This window comes from Barbus barbus (assembly GCF_936440315.1).
Source record: "Barbus barbus genome assembly, chromosome: 7".
Classification (NCBI taxonomy): domain Eukaryota; kingdom Metazoa; phylum Chordata; class Actinopteri; order Cypriniformes; family Cyprinidae; genus Barbus; species Barbus barbus.
In genome coordinates this window covers 36,830,717-36,850,422 of record NC_136735.1, presented here as the reverse complement: position 1 = coordinate 36,850,422, position 19,706 = coordinate 36,830,717, and the positions used below count along the sequence as shown (strand labels likewise).

General features: G+C 37.1%; 2 protein-coding genes across 4 annotated transcripts in view; one reads left to right on the top strand and one right to left on the bottom strand.

Annotated features, from left to right (window-relative positions):
- LOC306872060 (cell adhesion molecule CEACAM5-like) overlaps positions 1-19,706 on the top strand; it is a 43,002-nt gene that overhangs the window by 14,415 nt on the left and 8,881 nt on the right. The window contains exon 10 of one of the 2 annotated variants that reach the window (XM_079420405.1): positions 248-1,405. The exons of the other annotated variant lie outside the window; for it this stretch is intronic. Within the exon in view, the coding sequence (XP_079276531.1) occupies positions 248-249 (2 nt within the window). The 3' untranslated portion in view covers positions 250-1,405. Of the gene's footprint in view, positions 1-247; positions 1,406-19,706 lie in introns of those variants that run through there. 2 annotated transcript variants of the gene reach the window in all.
- Positions 4,592-15,178, bottom strand: LOC306872062 (CD48 antigen-like). 2 transcript variants are annotated; one of them, XM_079420408.1, is made up of 5 exons: positions 15,054-15,159; positions 14,579-14,872; positions 13,501-13,761; positions 6,695-6,781; positions 4,592-6,054 (listed from the first exon to the last, which is right to left on the bottom strand). In XM_079420408.1, the coding sequence occupies exons 1-5, from the start codon at positions 15,154-15,156 to the stop codon at positions 6,023-6,025; spliced, it is 777 nt and encodes a 258-aa protein (XP_079276534.1). In that variant the 5' UTR covers positions 15,157-15,159; the 3' UTR covers positions 4,592-6,022. The 2 variants fall into 2 exon arrangements, with proteins under 2 accessions (XP_079276534.1, XP_079276535.1); XM_079420409.1 differs by having other exon boundaries at positions 4,599-6,054; positions 14,849-14,872; positions 15,054-15,178.

The window sequence follows — 19,706 nt, the reverse complement described above, 5'->3', positions numbered from 1 at the left end:
TATTTTGTTTAGCCAAGTCACGCAGGCCTAAGAATTTTAAAAGGCAAACAAAATGAAACACTTAAAAATATAAATGCAAAATATAACACACAAAAAAAACAAATACTGCCATGTGACCAACCAACATCAAATGAACAATGAACATGCAAATTTGTTGTTAAATTATTGAAATATTAACTTTTTAATTTTCTGTTTTAAGAACTGAAATTGCCATTATTTTGAACATATTGTCTTTGATATCTTTCAGAAAAGACAGAGTTCTGAGGAATCTTCAAGCTCCAGATTCTACCAAAACAGATCCAGACGCAGTCAAAACAGCTCATTACAGATGACAACCTGAGTGTTCATACTTTTCTAAACACACAGAAATCACCTTATTAATTTGAATTTTTGATTTCAATAAAGGTCATAACAAGATGCATTCACAATTTACATTTGACAGATGATTCGATGTTACTTTTTTGGGTTAATCCCTTTGCCTTGGTATCCTACAGACATAAATTAAACAGCAGTGGTCAGAATTATTGTCACCCTTAATAAATATGATCAAAGCCTGTGAAAAATAAATCTGTATTTTTTATCCTTTTGCACTTGCATTCAAAAAACTTTTTTTTTTAAAAATCTAACTTTTAACAAGTAAAATAAATGAGATTGGGGAAATCACATACAAAATAAATGTTTTTCTCTACTACACTTTAACCCACAAGTATCCTTACCCTAGGAATTATTGTAAAATATCTCTGTAGAATATTCCTATCCATATTTACAATTTTAGCACACCAGGGGGACTACAAACATGAAATGATCCAGCCATTGCTTCCTGGCTCATAGGATAAATTCCCTTAATCATCAGAAAAGTCAAACAAATATATAAATTGAATTAAATAAAACATCTATCACTGCACGTTGTTTGGGAGGGTTCCCAGAAGAAAATGCTCTCTTCTGAAGGATCTAAGGAGCCTCAAATGCAAACTGTGTGTTTTGTTTCAAGAGAGCAACCACATTTCTGATGTGTGTTAATTTCTTTTTCATTTTTTTCATTTATAATCATTTATCATTCAATCATTTTATTACATTTAATCATACAGTCATTTATAATAATCATAGCCATTTATATACTCATTTCATTAATTCATTTATTGATTGTTCATTCATACATTATTGTTTTTTATATTATTTTTCCATTGTTGTTTAGTCTTATGGCTGTGTTTTTTTCGTGGACTGTATGTTTTCATGAATAAGAGATAAGAGGGAATGTTTATGGAGATTTAAGGTTTATGGGATGTTGTTGTGAAGAGGTTTGGTGTAACATCACTTGTAGGATTTATGCTGGTCAGATGAAGTCTGAGCATTGAAACATACGCAAATAAGATTATTCAATAAACTCTGCTACTTTTTATCATCACTTTGTCTCCTGCTTCTGCTCTTTACTGGCTTCTTGGCTGATAGAAGACTGTTAATAGAGTTATGGGTACCAGACAAGACCAGCTGTTACCGGGTTTTTGGTATTAGACCATTTTGTTGTTCTGTTATAAGACAAAATGGATTGGCTATTTTATTTGAATGCATGATCTAACACATTCAAAAACATACTCCAGGACATTCATTTGTCAGACACTACAGGAACGTCAAATGGGACTGGGTTTTATTGTCAGATGAAACAAAAAAAAAAGAGCATTTTAGCAGCAAACAGTGAAAATGGGTTTGGTGCACACAGGGATAAAAAAGCACCCCATTTCCACAATCAAATATACTACTGTATCTTTAATGTTGTGGGCCTATTTTTCTGCTGGAGGTCCTGGACATCTTGATATACACAGCATCATGTATTCTATTAAATACAGATAAAAAAAAATAAAAAATCAAAACCTGACTGCCTCTGTCAGAAATCTTATAATGGGCCGAGGCTGAATCTTCCATCAGGACAATGATCCAAAATAAGTAAGCAAGTGAGTAAGTAAACAAATAAATAAAAATGAGAAAACAAACATCAACATAAAAAGGGGGTCATTGAACACAGAATTAAGGTTCTGCCATAGTTATTCCAGTCCCCTGACCCGAACCCTTTAAAAAAAGCTTATAAGGAGAGCGTATGGACTTGGGAAACTGAAGGTTTCCTTTAATAACGACATTTTCCCCCGTTTTCAATTGTTTTAATTCAGGAAATAGTGTTGTGTTTAGTGCACACTTTTGCATTGTTTTTGTACATGCTTTTGTTTAGTTCAGTAAAGTTACTGCATTTTGAAGTGTTAGACCTCTTCATTCGTCACCTAACACACCAAGCCGACACCGAAAGCAGTGACGATGAAAGCAGACTGCGGGGTCGGCTCACGTCTGCAGCGTCTGGGTCCAAAGTTGCCCTGACACACCAAGCCGACGCTCGACACCCGATGGCCAAGTAGCACATCCGTTCTGCGCCTGTGTAAGAAGTTTTTTTTTTTTTTTTCGCGCACTGGTTCGCCAGCTGAACAGCCAATCAGAATGATCAGATGGCCCGACTGACTGACGAGCTCCGACGCTGATTCAACATGTCGAATCGGCCGAATAAAAGCTAATGAGGACCAACTTCAGCCGACGGTGTGGAACACACTGAGAAAACTTAGTCAGCCGATGAACAAAAACTGCCCAATGGCTGGCTGGCGGCTTGGTGTGCTTGGCTTAACAATAACAATAAACAGTCAAGCATCATCACATCTATCTAGGAAGGAGAGGTTGCCAGCATATCACTTCCACAAGGTGTCTTTACCACACCTTTCCCTGACTATAAGCAGAGCCTGTTTGGAGGCCTCACAATTCTGCCCGCCTGGTGACATACTGTCCAGCTGGCAGTTTGTTTGCCAGATGAAAGCTCTTTAGGCAGTGATTGGGGCAAACTAGAGTGGTCAACAGGTTTGTGCTCTTCATCACTCAGTGTCTCTGATATTTCAGTCCAGCGTTCATTGTCAGGCCCGTGACGGGCCTCGTTAGCTTAGCTCATTAGCTGAATGTTGCGATCGTGTTCCTTACTTCCACAGTTTACAACATAAGATCTTGGAGCACAATGCTGTCTCACTACGACACCAAGAGACCACTTGAAATTTCCAGAATATGGTTGCATCCTTACTTCATCTCCAGGGGCCAGCTGCATAAACTTAGCCACAGATTCAGAGTAGGTCGAGGACCTCTTTCCCTCTTGCGGTCATAGTAGAACTTTTGAATGCTTTCCCTGCAAACAAGCCTGAACTGGCCCTTTACGGGCCCACTTAGGGCTGCCAGCGCAGTGCCCCTGAGAATTTGCTCATTGGCAAAATGTTGGCCCCTTAGCACTGGCCCTGCACGGGCAGCCCTCACTTAGCCTCCAGGAAGCCTTAGCTCTGTTTTATTGAAAATAATAAACAGTCTAATCAGATTTAATGATCTATGCTAAGCTACGCTAAAAGTGCTACGGTCAGACCCGGAGATCAGCTGAATGGATTCGAAAACTGTAAAACTAAACTGTTTAACTCTTGGGGAGTTGGAAAATGAGCCTATTTTCAAAAAAAGTGGAGTGTTCCTTTAATGATTCTCTGGCTGCTATAACTATGTGTTTCTGAAGCACATGTGTTGTAGCAAAAGCTATGAGAAAACAAACTGATCAGATGGTGAACGTTACTTATTGATGATTCAGTCATCAAGTATTTTCCTGATTCACTGATCTCATCCAGAGGCTGATCTCTGAGAACATTATTTAGGTTTAATAATTTGACTTTATAGTAGCCTTAGAATACCACTGCATGAAATTTTGTCCTGCTTTAATATTTTGAATGTTTTTAAGTCATTATGCAGAAATTGTTTGGACAGGATCATGTAGACTCACACAGATATCAAGATTCAGCGTATGAACCTCAACAATGGTGACAATCAACAAAAAGCTTGTTTTGAGATGTTCAGAGTTGTTCTGGATATTTTGTTGACTGTCAGCATTGTTGAGGTTCATATGCTGAATCTTGTAGCTTGGTGACAGGTGGCCTGGTTGAATCTGCCGGTGGGGGTGGGGCCACAAATCCGTGAGTATACAAACCCGGATTGCGAAAGCGTGCGCACAGATTATGAATTTGTGGGTATGGATTCAAAAACCGAAGGTACGGTTAACCAAATCTGAGCGCACGGATGGGAATTTCTTGTTGACGGTTTATTAATCCGTGGACACGATTTGTTAAACCGAGGGAACAGTTTAAGAATTTGTGAGTACAGTTTATAAACTGAGGGGACGGATTGCAAAACCGTCACCACGGATAGTTTTTTTTTTGTCTCCTACAGATGAATCCTCACAGATACCATTTTTCTCTAAGAAGGAATATAATTGTGAGGATACTACCTTTTCTAGTATCTTTGACAGAAAGGGAGATTCGAGATCGGTCTGTAATTAACTAGATCTTTGGGGTCAAGTTGTGTTTTTTTAATGAGAGGCTTAATAACAGCCAATTTGAAGGTTTTGGGAACATATCCTAATGACAATGATGAATTAATGGACCAGCAACTGTTTGGTTTTCCACGTTCTTCAAAATAGCATTCATGTTTAGCAGAAGAATGAAACTCATTCAGGTTTAAAACTACTTTTGAGTGAGTAAATGGTGGTATAAAAACAACACTATTTTTTATTTTTCCGATAACGAGCAAAAGTCCAGGCGAGGAGCAAGCACAGTCCAAAACAGCAAGCAAAGGATTAATCCAAAATACATGGGCAAGAATCAGGAACTAGGAAATCAGGAAACACAACAAGACTAGACTAAGACTAGAACTAAGAACTAGAAACTAAGATAGGAAATGACTCCGTAAAGCAACTACCACTTGGAGAGCGATAAACACAGAACAATACAAAGAGATGGAGAGGTGACCTCTTGTAGCAGTCGGACGGAAGGCCATGAACCAGATTCGTGACAATATGAATCTATATAGTGTTTTATTTTTAGATTTGTTCATTCAATTTCTTGAATGCTCCTGCTAAATACACGTAGCCTACCTGAAAATAAAACACTGTTTATTTTATTTGTATATTATGTGTATTTGTAATATGTATCTTTGTTCTTATTTTTTAATAACAAAGATACAATAATGACAAAGATTTTTATCTTCACCCACTTTGGCCTAAATATCCGCAATACATTTTTATATTTTGTTACCTTGAAAGGCTTTGTCTTTATAATAGAGAAATTAGTTCATTTGTAATCCTCAAACAACTTGAAAAATAGAAAAACCAACATGATAAGAATCGTGATAAAGAATCGAGAATCTTGATATTTAAAAAAATAAAAAAAATAAAATTGTGATATGATTTTTTTCCATATCGGCCACCCCTAGCCGAGGGGGATGAATATGAATTTAATTGTATGTTATAGATCAATGTAGCAAATGAGAATGGATAAAATTACATTAGATATTTTGAGACATTTTGTCTTGTTAATATTTTTTAAATGAACATATTTAAATGACAATAGATTTATTGAACAAATGATCATTATTCATCAAAATGACCAGAAAAGAGAGTACAAACTTTGCTAAAGTGACTGTTCTGAACAAGAATTAACTTGCAAAAAACACAGTATTAATCATTGTCGTGTAAATATATCCTCAATCCAAAAGCAGGAGAAAAGCGTCATCATTCAAAAACTGCCCCACCTCCCAACATAAAGGTAATTATCTATTATCATCTTATCTAGCTCACATTACAGTTTTGAGTGGCACAAAACCAACCACAGTCACATAACTTAAATCCACAAAGTTCACAATAGTTGGATCTTGCTGATGGCAGATTTATTCCAGTCGCTCTCCTCTTCTCAGTACTTCTCTACTCTCCACGCCTGTCTTGGTCAAAAGAAAAATTAAGCAGAAGAGATTCTCATCTTGTCCCTCTTTGAAAATAAAATTTATGCATACATAACAGTCGATTCAGAACTGGAGTATGAAGTTCCAACACCATCTGCTTGGCTCATCAGCAGACAGAGAGGTCAAAAAGCAACAGTCAAAGTTATGAAGGTGCAGATAGTTAAGAGCTCAAGTTGCTTCATAGCTGAGATTTAGAGTCAATTATCATTTCTGTGGGAGGGAAAAACAGAAAAAAAGGCAAATAAGTTAATGTACATTGTAAAACATATAGCTGAAGTTGATCTAGTAGACAAAATCTATTTGATTTGTCTGTGATACAGCACATGATTAATACTTTTCACAAGGAATTAAGAACGTTACTCTGGAAGTCTCCCATAGCAAGCAGCCCAATAAAATTAGAGAACAACAGTGACAGACTCAGTCATTCAGCAGGAAATAATTGACCCTATTTACTTTATTAATACAGATTCCAAACTTTATTTTGACAATTTCACGAGTGCGTGTTATTCTAAAAAAATTAATTTATCTTCATAATCAAAATGCTCTTTCCTTTTCTGCTGATGTGACTCAGGCAGCACAGGCTGCTGGATAATGTTAACAAATAGTATAATTTAAGCATTTTAAATTAAGCATTGTTTTAACAAAATCACATTTAGGTCTGGATCCTTTGGTTTATTTTCTGTTTAACAATCCAATCAAATTCATGGTTTTACTCAAAAAAAAGTCACAATATGAAAGTTTGCAAATGGAAACTCACCTCAAGTTTTTAAAATGTTTGTTTTGAGTTAAGCACAGATGACAGAAATACATTTTAAATGTTTTAAAAGATAAAATACAATAGTAGTCTTACCGTGACAAGGTGGTACAAACAGGAAAAGGATGATAAAAACCATGCTGACTGAAACAATGGCAATCCAAATGACAAATCCCCATAAATCTAATGAAAAAAAAGTTAAGCAAATAAAACAATTTCACAACCACACACGTTTAAGTGATTAGATGTAGGTTTTTAAAGGGATAGTTCACCCAAAAATGATATTTATGTCATTAATTACTCACCCTCATGTTGTTCCAAACCTCTAAAACCTTTGTTCATTTCGGAAAACAAATTAAGATGTTTTTGATGAAATCCGAGAGCTCTCTGGCCCTCCATAGACAGCAAGGATCCTACCACGATCAAGGTCCAGAAACATAGCAAGGACATCGGTAAAACAGTCCATGTGACATCAGTGGTTCAAAGGCAATTTTATGAAGCTATGGGAATACTTTTTGTGTGCAAAGAAAACAAAAATTACAACTTTATTTAACAATTATTTCTCTTCTGGGTCAATCTGCCCCCATTATGGCGAGCATCATGACGCATGCGTATGCTGCTGTTGATGTGGAACAGGAATGCGCTGAGCCTTGTTTACAAGCAGAGGAAAGCACATGGTGTCGTGGTACTCTCCATAATCACGGCCGACGGTGTCTCGGGGGAGAAGAATTGTTGAATAAAGTCATTATTTTAGGGGGATTTTTGCCCACAAAACGCATTCTCATAGCATCATAAAATTACGGTTGAACCACTGATGTCACATTTTACGTCATAGTAGGACCCTTGCTGCCTTGGATTTCATCAGAAATATCTTTATGTATATATATCAGTGTGTTTTTTAAAAACCTAAGGACTTTTTTTCATTATTTGGGAGAGATCCTAGTCAAGTTTAAATCGGTTTGGAGAAGGAGACTGAGAATGAGCTCTGGCCTGCATGGTCTTTTATCACACATTATGCAGAGGCGGTTCTTTGTGGTGATGGTGGTCTTGCTTTTAGTCTTTTGCTATTGAAACCTTTGCTATGAACGTACACAAGACAGCAGCAATACATGTTGAATGCTTGTTTAAAGACCAACCCAATGCCACATGTTTGTGGTTTCTATTTCTGAACTTCCTCTGTATTTGCTGTTTGCCCCTCAAGCATGTTTGTAAAAAACATAAACCAGCTTAGTTTTAAACAATATCACAGTATTGTATAATTTAATACAGTATTGGCTAATTTAAAATAACAATATATATGTTTAATTAGCTTACAATACTATGATATTGCTTTCCTTAGGACGAGCCATTTCTGTGCCTGTAGCTTTAAATGCTAATGAGGAGGAGAGAGGCGGGGCAAGGTGGAGGGTGGGTGTGTGTCCTGCAGCTTGCGCCATGGTACCATGTGCTAATGTTGACAGTGGATGTATGGCAATGGCTCGTCGACACGCAGTCCTTCAAGCTTTTTAGTTTGACCCAGAATCTGATCCGGATGGAGAAGCACCGGATGAAGAAGTTTCAACTCAGCGGCTACAGCAGGAAATCTCCGAATGGTTAGTTTAAAATATTGTGTCTGGATACGGTCAGTGTTTCCCACACATAGACTTTACCTGGGCGGACCGTGACAATATCCACCGCCCGCTGCCATCAGCTCCCGCGTCTCACACACACGAGCGCGACTTTAGAACAATATTTAGTAACTTTCAGACCCTTTAGTCGGCTTTTTTCCCATAACGGGTACATACTAAAAAACCTAGCGACTTTAAAAAAAAAAAAAAAAAAAAAAAAAACCTCTCTCCCGGCGCAGTGTCACCTCTCTCGGCGTCTGTTCTGAGCAGCGAGCGGCAGAGAAGCAGCGCTTTCAGTTTGCCTTAAAGCAGCAGACTCATCAATAAATAATTTACAAAACAGCAATTACAAGCACTTGTCGCTTACTGACTGTTTGGACTTTTAAATATGAACATAATTTGTCTGTTAATATGCGCAGTTTATTACTCAGACGCAAAACAGTGCTTTGCTCGTTTGCAAGCCATGATGTCTCTCACTCTCCTCGCACGGTCGTAGCTCATTTTCTCATGGGCGGGCAAAGCAGAGAAAGGGGAGGTAACCTTTCCCCGTATGACGACATAAAGGGAAGATTCCAGATCAGGCCATCTGAGCTTTCATTTTCTCAAAGGAGAAGCAGGATACCCAGGGCTCGGTTTACACCTATCGCCATTTCTAGCCACTGGGGGACCATAGTCAGGCTAGGGGAACTCATTAATGTTAAAAAAACTCATAAAGTGACATTTTCATGCCATGGGACCTTTAGCATTTACATTAAAAATTTCAGAGTAATGTTTTGAATGTATAGGTTTCATAAATTTTGACCTTTGTGAGCATTCGTGTTCAAATGAATTTAAAAGTCAATACTGGTATTATTCAAATACAATTTCTAAAATATTGATAAAATGTGCATCAAACAGTTTTTTGCTGTAGTTGCAAGATTTAAATTGGAAAGAATTTAGCCATTTTTTCATTAATAAAAAGTGGTTAAATGTTGTAATAACACGGTAAAACCTGTTAACATTAAGAATTTGCACATTCAAAATTCTTAATTAAAAAGTCAAAATTATTTAGTAAATCACTTATTATTGTAAATCCCATTTTTTCATCTTTGACCTAGAGGAATGCAGCTGCTCAAAACTTCAATATATTTTGAAAATATTTCATGAACATTTTAAACCTCGTGCATGTGCACATCTGCACAAAAAAAAATAAAGAAAGAAAAAGAAATAAAGAAAATAAATAAAAAATAAGACTTTATATTTGCTTTTAAACAGTAAATGCTGTTTTCAAGCTCTACATTTTCTCCTCAAAGTTCTGGGAGTTCATTTTTAGTCCATCTCCTATCCTGAAAAGCCTGTCTTGCAGAGATTGACTAAAAATGAGCTCCTAAAACTTACTGCTAGATTCTGGAAGATAGATTCTTCAAACAGTGGTACAAGAGGATGTGGTGCTGGTCACTCTCAACGTATCTGCCTATAAAGCCTATAAAAAACTGAGTCTTCATTTCACAACACTTCAGTTATTCTTTTTAAGTGAGGTTTGTTTTTAGGATATTTTACCCAAGCAAAGTCTCTGAGAACCTGACACCTTGTAATGCTGGAGACTCAAGGAAGGTTGCTGTTCTGGAAAATGGAGACACTGGAGACTAAATGGTTCCCGATGGTTTTACACCTAATTCTTAATTATTTTGCTGTTAACATGTGTCTTTTCTTCTCCACCTGTTATTGTCTAACCCTGCAGACCCAGTGAGCATTTCGCTGACCAATCGTCATGCCTTAACTTTGCAATTTCTGTATTGCGTTAGTTTTGAATATTTCTAATGGGGATTTAATCATTTTTTACTTTTCAGTCTGAGTTAAATCTCTTGTTGGCTCTTTCATCTGTAAAAGAAAACCTGCCTAATAATGCTGCACACCTGAATATAAGGAGTTTTTCACTTCCAGCCTTCATGGACAATTATATATCAAATTCATTTATAATTAAATGATTAAACAAAAAATTAATAGTAGCCTAGTCATTAAGATTGATGTGGTTTGGTAATGGTAAAATGTGCTTGGAAAAAAAAAAAATGATCAGAATATCAACGTACCTAGGCTAATAATTATGCACACACTGTAAAATGTGCTCACTTTACACAGAGTGCGTGTGATCGCGAAATCGAAAGTGAACTGCGGGCGCTCATTCCAATTTGATTTTAATATCCTGCATATTGATAGTGTGAAAATTATATACAATATTAGAATGTTTGCGGGAGCGGGACACACACGTTGCGGGGAGGAGCGACTCGCTGCAGCCCACAAGATCCAGGGGGCGTGGTTGGATCCAGATCCAACTCTTCCCACCTTAAATTTACCTAAACCTACCCATCTCCACCCCCTGATCCCTAAACCCACCCCATCTCCACCCCCTGATCCCTAAACCCACCCCATCTCCACCCCTAAACCTACCCATCTCCACCCCCTGATCCCTAAACCTACCCATCTACACCCCCTGATCCCTAAACCCACCCCATCTCCACCCCTAAACCTACCCATCTCCACCCCCTGATCCCTAAACCCACCCCATCTCCACCCCTAAACCTACCCATCTCCACCCCCTGATCCCTAAACCCACCCCATCTCCACCCCTAAACCTACCCATCTACACCCCCTGATCCCTAAACCCACCCCATCTCCACCCCTAAACCTACCCATCTCCACCCCCTGATCCCTAAACCCACCCCATCTCCACCCCTAAACCTACCCATCTACACCCGCTGATCCCTAAACCCACCCCATCTCCACCCCTAAACCAACCCATCTCCACCCCCTGATCCCTAAACCCACCCCATCTCCACCCCTAAACCTACCCATCTACACCCCCTGATCCCTAAACCCACCCCATCTCCACCCCTAAACCTACCCATCTACACCCCCTGATCCCTAAACCCACCCCATCTCCACCCCTAAACCTACCCATCTACACCCCCTGATCCCTAAACCCACCCCATCTCCACCCCTAAACCTACCCATCTACACCCCCTGATCCCTAAACCCACCCCTAAATCTACCAATATGATGTCACACTTGGATGTGGGCGGGGTTGGATGTCCACCGTAGGATGCAGCGAGCCCTACTTGGTTGCGGGCCGTTATAGTCAGAAACGCAGCGGGAGCGGGCTTAAGAAAACTGTCCCATGGAGGGCTCTAGGCTGCGCATCAACACACATGCTAAGTTTTGTTTGTTTGTTTGTTTGTTTTCACCCTACCCCATCTTCACCACAATCATTAGTGCTATTTCATTCGGTCTTTGACAGCACATATAGGTCAATTTTTGAAATAGCGCGCATAAAAAAAAAAAAAAAAATCAAATTGAATTCAAGCGCCTTCAAGGACCTATGTTTGTCTTTTGTTGCCCATTTTTATCTCTAGGTTATTGACAGAAAAGTAACATGAACAACCTTTGCTAATATAGGTGTGGCTAGCTAGCATATGTTCAATGGAGTCGGAATGAACCCAGAACATCATAAGTTCAAACCTTTTATACATTTCCAGTTTACTACCCTTTATGTAAATGAAGTTGCTCATGTTGTAACAGCTGTAGTCTGTATGTTAATTAAGTTCTGACACCCCTTTGTCTGAGGTGGTTCTCAGTGTCCCACACCCGCTGTGTCAGGATGTGATCATCCTAAATGGCCTACAAGCAACACAACTGCCGACCTCCCTATTCTCTATAATAATTAAGCCATTTTGGGAAATGAGCATGATCAAACATATTGCGGAGTGGAAGCTGGGTCGAGGCAGACTATAGATTCTTACATTATGCAGAGGTGGTTCTTTGTGGTGATGGTGGTCTTGCTTTTAGTCTTTCATGTTTGTGCCAGACCTTGACATTGAACCTTTGCTATGAACGTACACAAGACAGCAGCAATACATGTTGAATGCTTATTTAATGACCAACCCAATGCCACATGTATGTGGTTTCTATTTCTGAACTTCCTCTGTATTTGCTGTTTGCACCTCAAGTGTGTTTCAGCATTGCCATGCTTCTTGAAAGTACTTGAATTTCAGACACATGGATTCAAGGCCTGGAAAGCAGGGGAGACCGGGGGCAATTGTAACATTTGTTTTTTACATTTTCCTTCATAACTCACAGACTACTTGAAATAGTCATCTTTTGATACAAGAAACCGATATAGGTGCACTTAATAATAATGCAACTGATATGTTTTTACTAATAAGGACAAGACTATAATATTAAATGAAATGCAAGAATTCAGAGTGTTACTATTGCCCCCGATGTTGCAACCATGATCTCATATGCTAGCTAGCCACACCTATATTAGCAAAGCTTGTTCATGTTACTTTTCTGTCAATAACCTAGAGATAAAAATGGGCAACAAAAGACAAACATAGGTCCTTGAAGGCGCTTGAATTCAATTAGAATGTTTTTTTTTTTTTTATGCGCGCTATTTCAAAAATTGACCTATATGTGCTGTCAAAGACCGAATGAAATAGCACTAATGATTGTGGTGAAGATGGGGTAGCGTGAAAAAAACAAAAAACAAACAAACAAACAAAACTTAGCATGTGTGTTGATGCGCAGCCTAGAGCCCTCCACGGGACAGTTTTCTTAAGCCGGCTCCCGCTGAGTTTCTGACTATTACCGCCCGCAACCAAGTAGGGCTCTCTGCATCCTACGGTGGACATCCAACCCCACCCACAACTTCATTTACATGAAGGGTAGTAAACTGGAAATGTATAAAAGGTTTGAACTTATGATGTTCTGGGTTCATTCCGACTCCATTGAACCCAAGGTACTACATGTACTTTGTCACTGCTATGCTGCAATAAACTTCTTCATCAAGATCTTCAAAGTCCTCTTCACTTTTTCTTACAATAATGTGTGACAAAATACCATGCAGGCCAGAGCTCATTCTCAGTCTCCTTCTCCAAACCGATTTAAACTTGACTAGTATCTCTCCCAAAAGAAATCATGAGAAAAGTCCTTGTAAGGAAGAGAGCAAATTAAGATTGCAAATTTCAAACTAAACTGTGGATACACCTAACAAACTTATTTTTGTGAAATATTTGACTGTTAAACAGTGTTTGTGCTGTCGTTCTGTCTTCTAATAAATGACACTTGCATTAATATTTTAATACCCAATTCTATTCAGACATACAGATATTGTTAAGTGTGAATATAAATATTTGGTGAATGCAACTACAACTTCTGAAGATACTTAAACATGATACTTCATCACTTAAACATGAAAAAAAAAATCTGACTGTGATTTTCCTCTTTAGTAAATTATGTTAAAGTAAATTGCTGTCTTACCATTGAACAGATCTCTCTCATAGACCGGATCACTGGTCTCCTCACTCATAGCGTTCTTGAGTGTGCAGGTGTAGTAGTTTTCAGGTTTTCTTGTGTTTTCGACTGTGATAAACTCTCCTGGCGTATTATGATTCTTCAAGCCCTTCAGTGTTTCTCCAGCAGAATTCTTCCAGATGATCGTTCCACTGTATCCACATGTTAAATACACGACATCAGGGTTACTGCTCTCCTCTTTAGTTATCTTAGGTTTTGGGACCTCCTCTGTGAAAGAAACAATGAAAAATCTCAATAATGGTATCAGAGTGCATCAGCACAGCACACGGACACTTTATCACTGACATACACTTTACTTTTTATAGAATCTATATAGAATCATATTCTATTTTTTATTCTCATATCTATTTGTTATTTTATTTTATTGCTAGTTTATTCTGTATATATGTTTACTGTACTTTTTCTATTTGTATTTTTGTAAACTTGAGGTTTTTCTAATTTTGTTGGACAATTTGTTGGACAGTCGTACAATACATTTCACTACATGTCGTACTACGTATGTATATGTATGTGACAAATAAAATTTGAATTTGAATTTGAGAGTGTAATATCATTGTATTTTAATACAAATAATAACTTACACTAAGAAAGAACCATTGCATCATGTTTTTGGGACATACACCATGACATTCTTCGAAACACTTACTTCAGCTATCACAGTCTGATACCATCACTGTACTGTAGTACTGCCACAATACAGCGACATAATCATTCTGTACAATATATACTGTGGTACTGAATGATTGTTACATCTCATGATAATATTTCCACTGAACACTGTGGTCTTCAAAACACATGATAATACCTTGCTAACTTTTGTTAGCATAATATTATTATTATTTTAAATTACAATTAACAAAAACATATATTGACAACATAAAAGTAATACTTTAATAAAAAGTAAAAGGAAAATAATAAATAACGCTGACATAATTACTAGCTGTATTAAATGTTAAAAAGATCATAAAATATAATGGTTTTACAGTATTAATATTAATGAATATAATAATCAATATCCACTCACCCATAACTTCCAAGCTGAATATTTGTCCCTGCTCTTTACTGTTGATGTCAATGGTATAAACTCCACTATGCTCGATTCTTAACTTAGTTATAGTGATTTCTCCAGTTTTCTCATCAAGAGTTGTGATGTCTTTGAATCTCAGCATCGGGATGAGAAAACCATCTTCAAAATCCCATTCAATCGCCTTTACAGCAGGATTGGTTTTGTGTTTCCATGTGATGCTGGTGACAGGAGGATCTAATTTGGCTGGACGAAAAGACACTGTCTCACCCACTGCTTTCTTCACATCTTCACCTAATGTATAAAATATGAGAGTTAGTTAACGTCCAACAAGCAAGTATCTGATATTCATTACAATCATTTATAATTTGTGTAGAATTAGGTTATATTTCAGTACAATTTAAAATTAAACTGCTTTAGGCTTGAAAAAAACATGTTGTGCAATCTTCGATAAAACCTTAAAAACATAATGTACCTGAAACCGCTTCTGTGGCAATGAACACAACGCAGATGGTGACCAGCATTGAGCATCGTAGAGACATTTTTGTTATACAAAAGTGCATTTTTGTATAATGCATTTTTCTTCTGTTTTTTGAGTGTGAGAACAGAAAATATAGGAAGTACAAAACAGAAACCACAAACATCCAGCACTGGGTGCTATTGGCTGCTGCTGTCTTGTATACTTAAATGGCAAATGCTTGATGTCTGACCGGAGTGTGCATCTGCATTCAGGAAGACTACCACCAACCATGACCTACACTGTGCACTAGATAATACATGAAAAAAATTACCACGAAACATGATGACAGGGTAGATCTCACTCGCCAGAGGGCGCTCTGTTGTGTCTCAATAGAAGTCAGTAGAGGAGATGCATATGCACAGTCAGATGAATGAGAAAATGTGTAGCCTGTTAAACTGAATGTATGAAGCGAATTGCTTGATGAACTGCTTGCTATGTTCATACTCCCCTGAAGACGCTCTAAATCTCCTTCTGAATTTGACTGTTGGCTTTAAATAAGTCTTAACACATTTTCTTTTGACAGTGTTATCCAAAATGATTGACATTATGTTCAGTGTATACTCAACCCATTCTCACTCCCTAGGCGTCAAAACCGAAGCATGGTCAAGTGCCTTTAGCGTCACTGTATCAACGAACTCGGACCTGCATTGCTTTCAATTGGAAACTTTTAGCGTCAATACACAGACGTGAAGGGCATGAGATGTTTCTCGCTATGAAATCACATTCAAGAAGTCTCATTCAGCACACATCGCGATATTTGGCATCACATGTAAAACACGTTGGGTGAGTAGTTTATGTTTGTTATAAAATCTATTCTGTCTTTTGAGTAATCAGATTAATTTGATTGTTTTGTAAATGCTGCAGTAAATGCAGGAAATGTTCTTTGAATTGTGTGCAATAATAAGAAGTTGTCTGATAGTTGATTGGCTTGAAGCAAGGCCTTACACTGCACAGACTAAAACACATTTGTGTTTTAAGATGGAAGCAAGAGAAGGCATTAACTTTGGAGAAAGATTTTCGAAGAAAAAGACACATTTAGTGCAGCAATAGATACTATAGCGGTTAAAAAAAACTGAGAAAGACACATGGTAATGGGGGTCTCATGAGCAAGTCCTGTGCTTCGTTTTCTTAATTCTTGCATAATGAAATTTGTATTGCAATATTTTAACAATATTACTTTGTAGTTTGTACATATGATCTCATCAGGCAAAGGATGGGTTTTGACCAAGTGATGCTCTTGAAAGGACTGAAAGAAGAGGATGCTGTAAATTGTCTTCAAAGACAAAGCTGACTGTCCATTAAACAGCTTAATTTGAATTGTTTGTGGTTTTTGTTTTACTTTGACCAGGACTGGGAAATGTCTGAAAATGGGATGTTAGGACTTTATCCTCTGGCTGAGAAAAAGCTACACCGCATCAGTGATCAAATGTCTTTTGTTCATCGGTTGTACTGTTGGGTGCTGCAGTCACAAGCTGTTTACAGATGTGGGAGAAGAAGATCATGATAGGGAAATGGACCAGGAAGAGCAAGAAACCAGTTTAGATGCAATAAGGAATCATTATTTTCCAGAACAGTGTCAAATGTATTAGCTGTATCATATGATCTGTACCATAGTTGACTGGATGGGATTGTGTGGCACTAAGGATATTGTGGCTTCAGCTCCAGTGAACTGATTAATATGTGATGTTAATTTGGATTTTTGATGTTTTATTGAATCTCATTTGTCTTGATGCTATACTTTATCAACTTTATACTGTATCCACCAATAAAATGAATGATATGGTGAATATTGTGTATTAAAAATGCTTAATAAATGCATCATTTTACAGACAGGCTCAAATGAGTTTATTTTATGCTTGAAAAATGCATACAATTAATTAACATGATTATTTTATTTAAGACATTAACATTTGTGACCAGATTAATGACATCTGAGACAACAATGCACCATGTTATTATTGTATATAATTAGTGACAAATATGACAATTTTGGTGAAATAAAGGGAAGAATGATCAACATGGATCTTGACCAAGAGCATGCACATTACTCATGTTCAGCACATGAGGAGCAATATAATGTGGTGAGGACATTTTGACACTAATTTATCACTATCTAATGTTTTATATTGTGATTAGTATAGCATGAATTTGTCCTTGTGTAAGAGAAATAGTGAAGTATCACAATGTGTAGATTGTAGCCCTTGATTACTGCTTAAAATTAGGGAATGGATAATGGCAAGTTGTTGCACGTTCATCCATTATATTTATTGGTATTTACCTCAAAAATCAAAGAAACAATCTATTATTATTATTATTATTATTATTGATGCATTTCTTTCAAATTTTTCTATATTTCATCAGATGACTTCACAATGTCCTGTAAACATCTAATGGGGCATGATGTAATTATATAAAAAGGTGGAATGTGAAAACTGTCAGATATAAATATGACTCAACTCAGTTTGTTGTCCATGATGAAGAGAATATGTACAGGTAGGTTTTACTGCCCTTCTACCCTCAGGGGCACAGTAGCGCCCCCTGGAAGAGCCAAAAATGCTCATTTCAAATGGCTGTAAATCAAAGTCCGATTAGCGTATCAAAGAGAAAATGGGCAGGCTAACTACTTATGCTATGTTGATTAAATAATGTTGGGCACAGTTTTCAGAAATATATGGAAAGGTGGCATAAAGTCATTTTAAAAATTGCTCACTGTAAAATACCAAATTTCAGCCTGCATCTCAAATATGTCAACGAGGTTTGTACAATGAACATATTTAGGTAGCCAGTTTCCCATTAACTATAGTATTTACTTAATTTTACTAATAAAAAAAGATTTTAAACTACATTATCCATACGCCTCTCTCAGTCTCTTCAATGGAACGGGAAAGATGTTTGTAGTTCAATGAAGTTATGCTTAGGGTTAGGATCTCGGTAAAGGAGTAATTTCTCTCAACATAGCAACACTTTATTGTTAACTTAATATATTACAAACGTGATAATATCAGCCAAACATACTTTAGTTAAAAGATAGTCCAACCACAAGGGAAATTCACAGCCAATGGTATCACAGCTGAGCAGCGGCGTCAAATTTCAAATTGTAAAAACAGTGTACAGATATAAATGAGATTCATCGCTCAGTGATACTATTTATGGTAACTTCACGACTTAAAAATGAGAAAATAGTAGTGTGTCAAACCCCACGGTATTTTTGGGTGCAATTCATGTGTCATTTTGCATAATTGCAAATGACTAAACATAGTGTTTATTTCATTCACTGTAAAAAATATGTTTAAGTAAATAAAGCAAGCAAGAATATTTATTAGCATAGCCTATGTTTTAAAAGAAAATGTTTTTTTCTATGTCAAAATGTGAAGTTTAATTCAGTGTGTTGCTGTCCACTGACTTTCATTGAAGCAGAACAGAGCGCCCCCTGGAGAACGAGATCTGCTCTACTCTGCCATCAGTGAGAGACGAAGCTCGCGCTCTGCAGCCTGCGCTGGACATCCAACCCCGCCCACATCCACGCCCGTGTCATATACGTCATCGTGTGACTCCCCTCCCCAACTGTAGTCACGCCCATCTGAAATACGTCATCTTGTGACCCCTTTCCGCCCCGTTGTGCGCATGCGCAAGAATGGCAGAAGTGTATTGTTTCGGGGATGTAAATAAAATAATGTTATTTTTCATTTTGCGTAAATGATTTGTATTAAATAAATTAAATAGTACAAATTAAACCTAGACCACATCTCTAATATATGGAACTAATTTCATCCGGTAAAACGCCTGCATTGGTTGATTAAAGTTAAGCTAATTAATAAAATATGTATACCATACCCTGTTAATATGTAGTGAGATACATTCACATATATTATGATCGATTTTACCTTAGACAAGGTCAAAGTTAAGCAGACAATTAGGTTCGTTCATTTTTAATTTACATCTAATTCTCTAAAGATATGTTTCACATCATAAAGTGTGAACATCACTATTTTGAGGATGAATACGGTTGTTATGCAATAACTGGAGTCCTCCCCTCTCTTATTTTTCATATTTCTTTAATTTTAAATTATTATTGTAATTGTCCCTGACTTTGGCAAATGTATATAGTTCATTTGGTTTTAAGTATTTTATTTTCCTTTTAATTATATACAAGAGCAATTATGATCTACATGCTGATGTTGTTTATACATGCATGGAAAAAAAAAGTGCAACAACATTTGCATGATAGGATTGACTGTTATATAGGCTACACATACATAAGGTAAAGACATTGCTTGCTTTGATAGATTATATACGTAACATTGCATTGACTTTCAGGCCTTGTTCATCAACACAAATTGATATAAAAATGTGTCCAGGTCCTTCAGATACATAAAGATCAATAAAAAGACACCCCTTGTTTCACTGGTTATTGTTATATTTATTATTTCACAAAAAGATAATATTCAACAAAAATGTAGAGTAAATAAATTATTCCCAGAACATGGCATTGACTTTCAGCCCCTGTTCATCAACACATTTTAACAAGAATGCTTCCATGTCCTCAAAGACAAACACACAGGCATCCCTTGCTTTCTCTGACTCTCCTTTCAGGTAGTCTTGATGATA

What these genes read in the sequence shown, in the direction of transcription:
- LOC306872062 (XM_079420408.1), bottom strand. Translation starts at nt 15,156, where the DNA reads ATGCATTATACAAAAATGCACTTTTGTATAACAAAAATGTCTCTACGA. An exon ending in TGAGAGAGATCTGTTCAATG is followed by an intron (nt 6,782 to 13,500) that starts GTAAGACAGCAA and finishes TTTTTTCATTAG; the next exon opens with ATTTATGGGGATTTGTCATT. An exon ending in GTTTGTACCACCTTGTCACG is followed by an intron (nt 6,055 to 6,694) that starts GTAAGACTACTA and finishes TCCCTCCCACAG; the next exon opens with AAATGATAATTGACTCTAAA.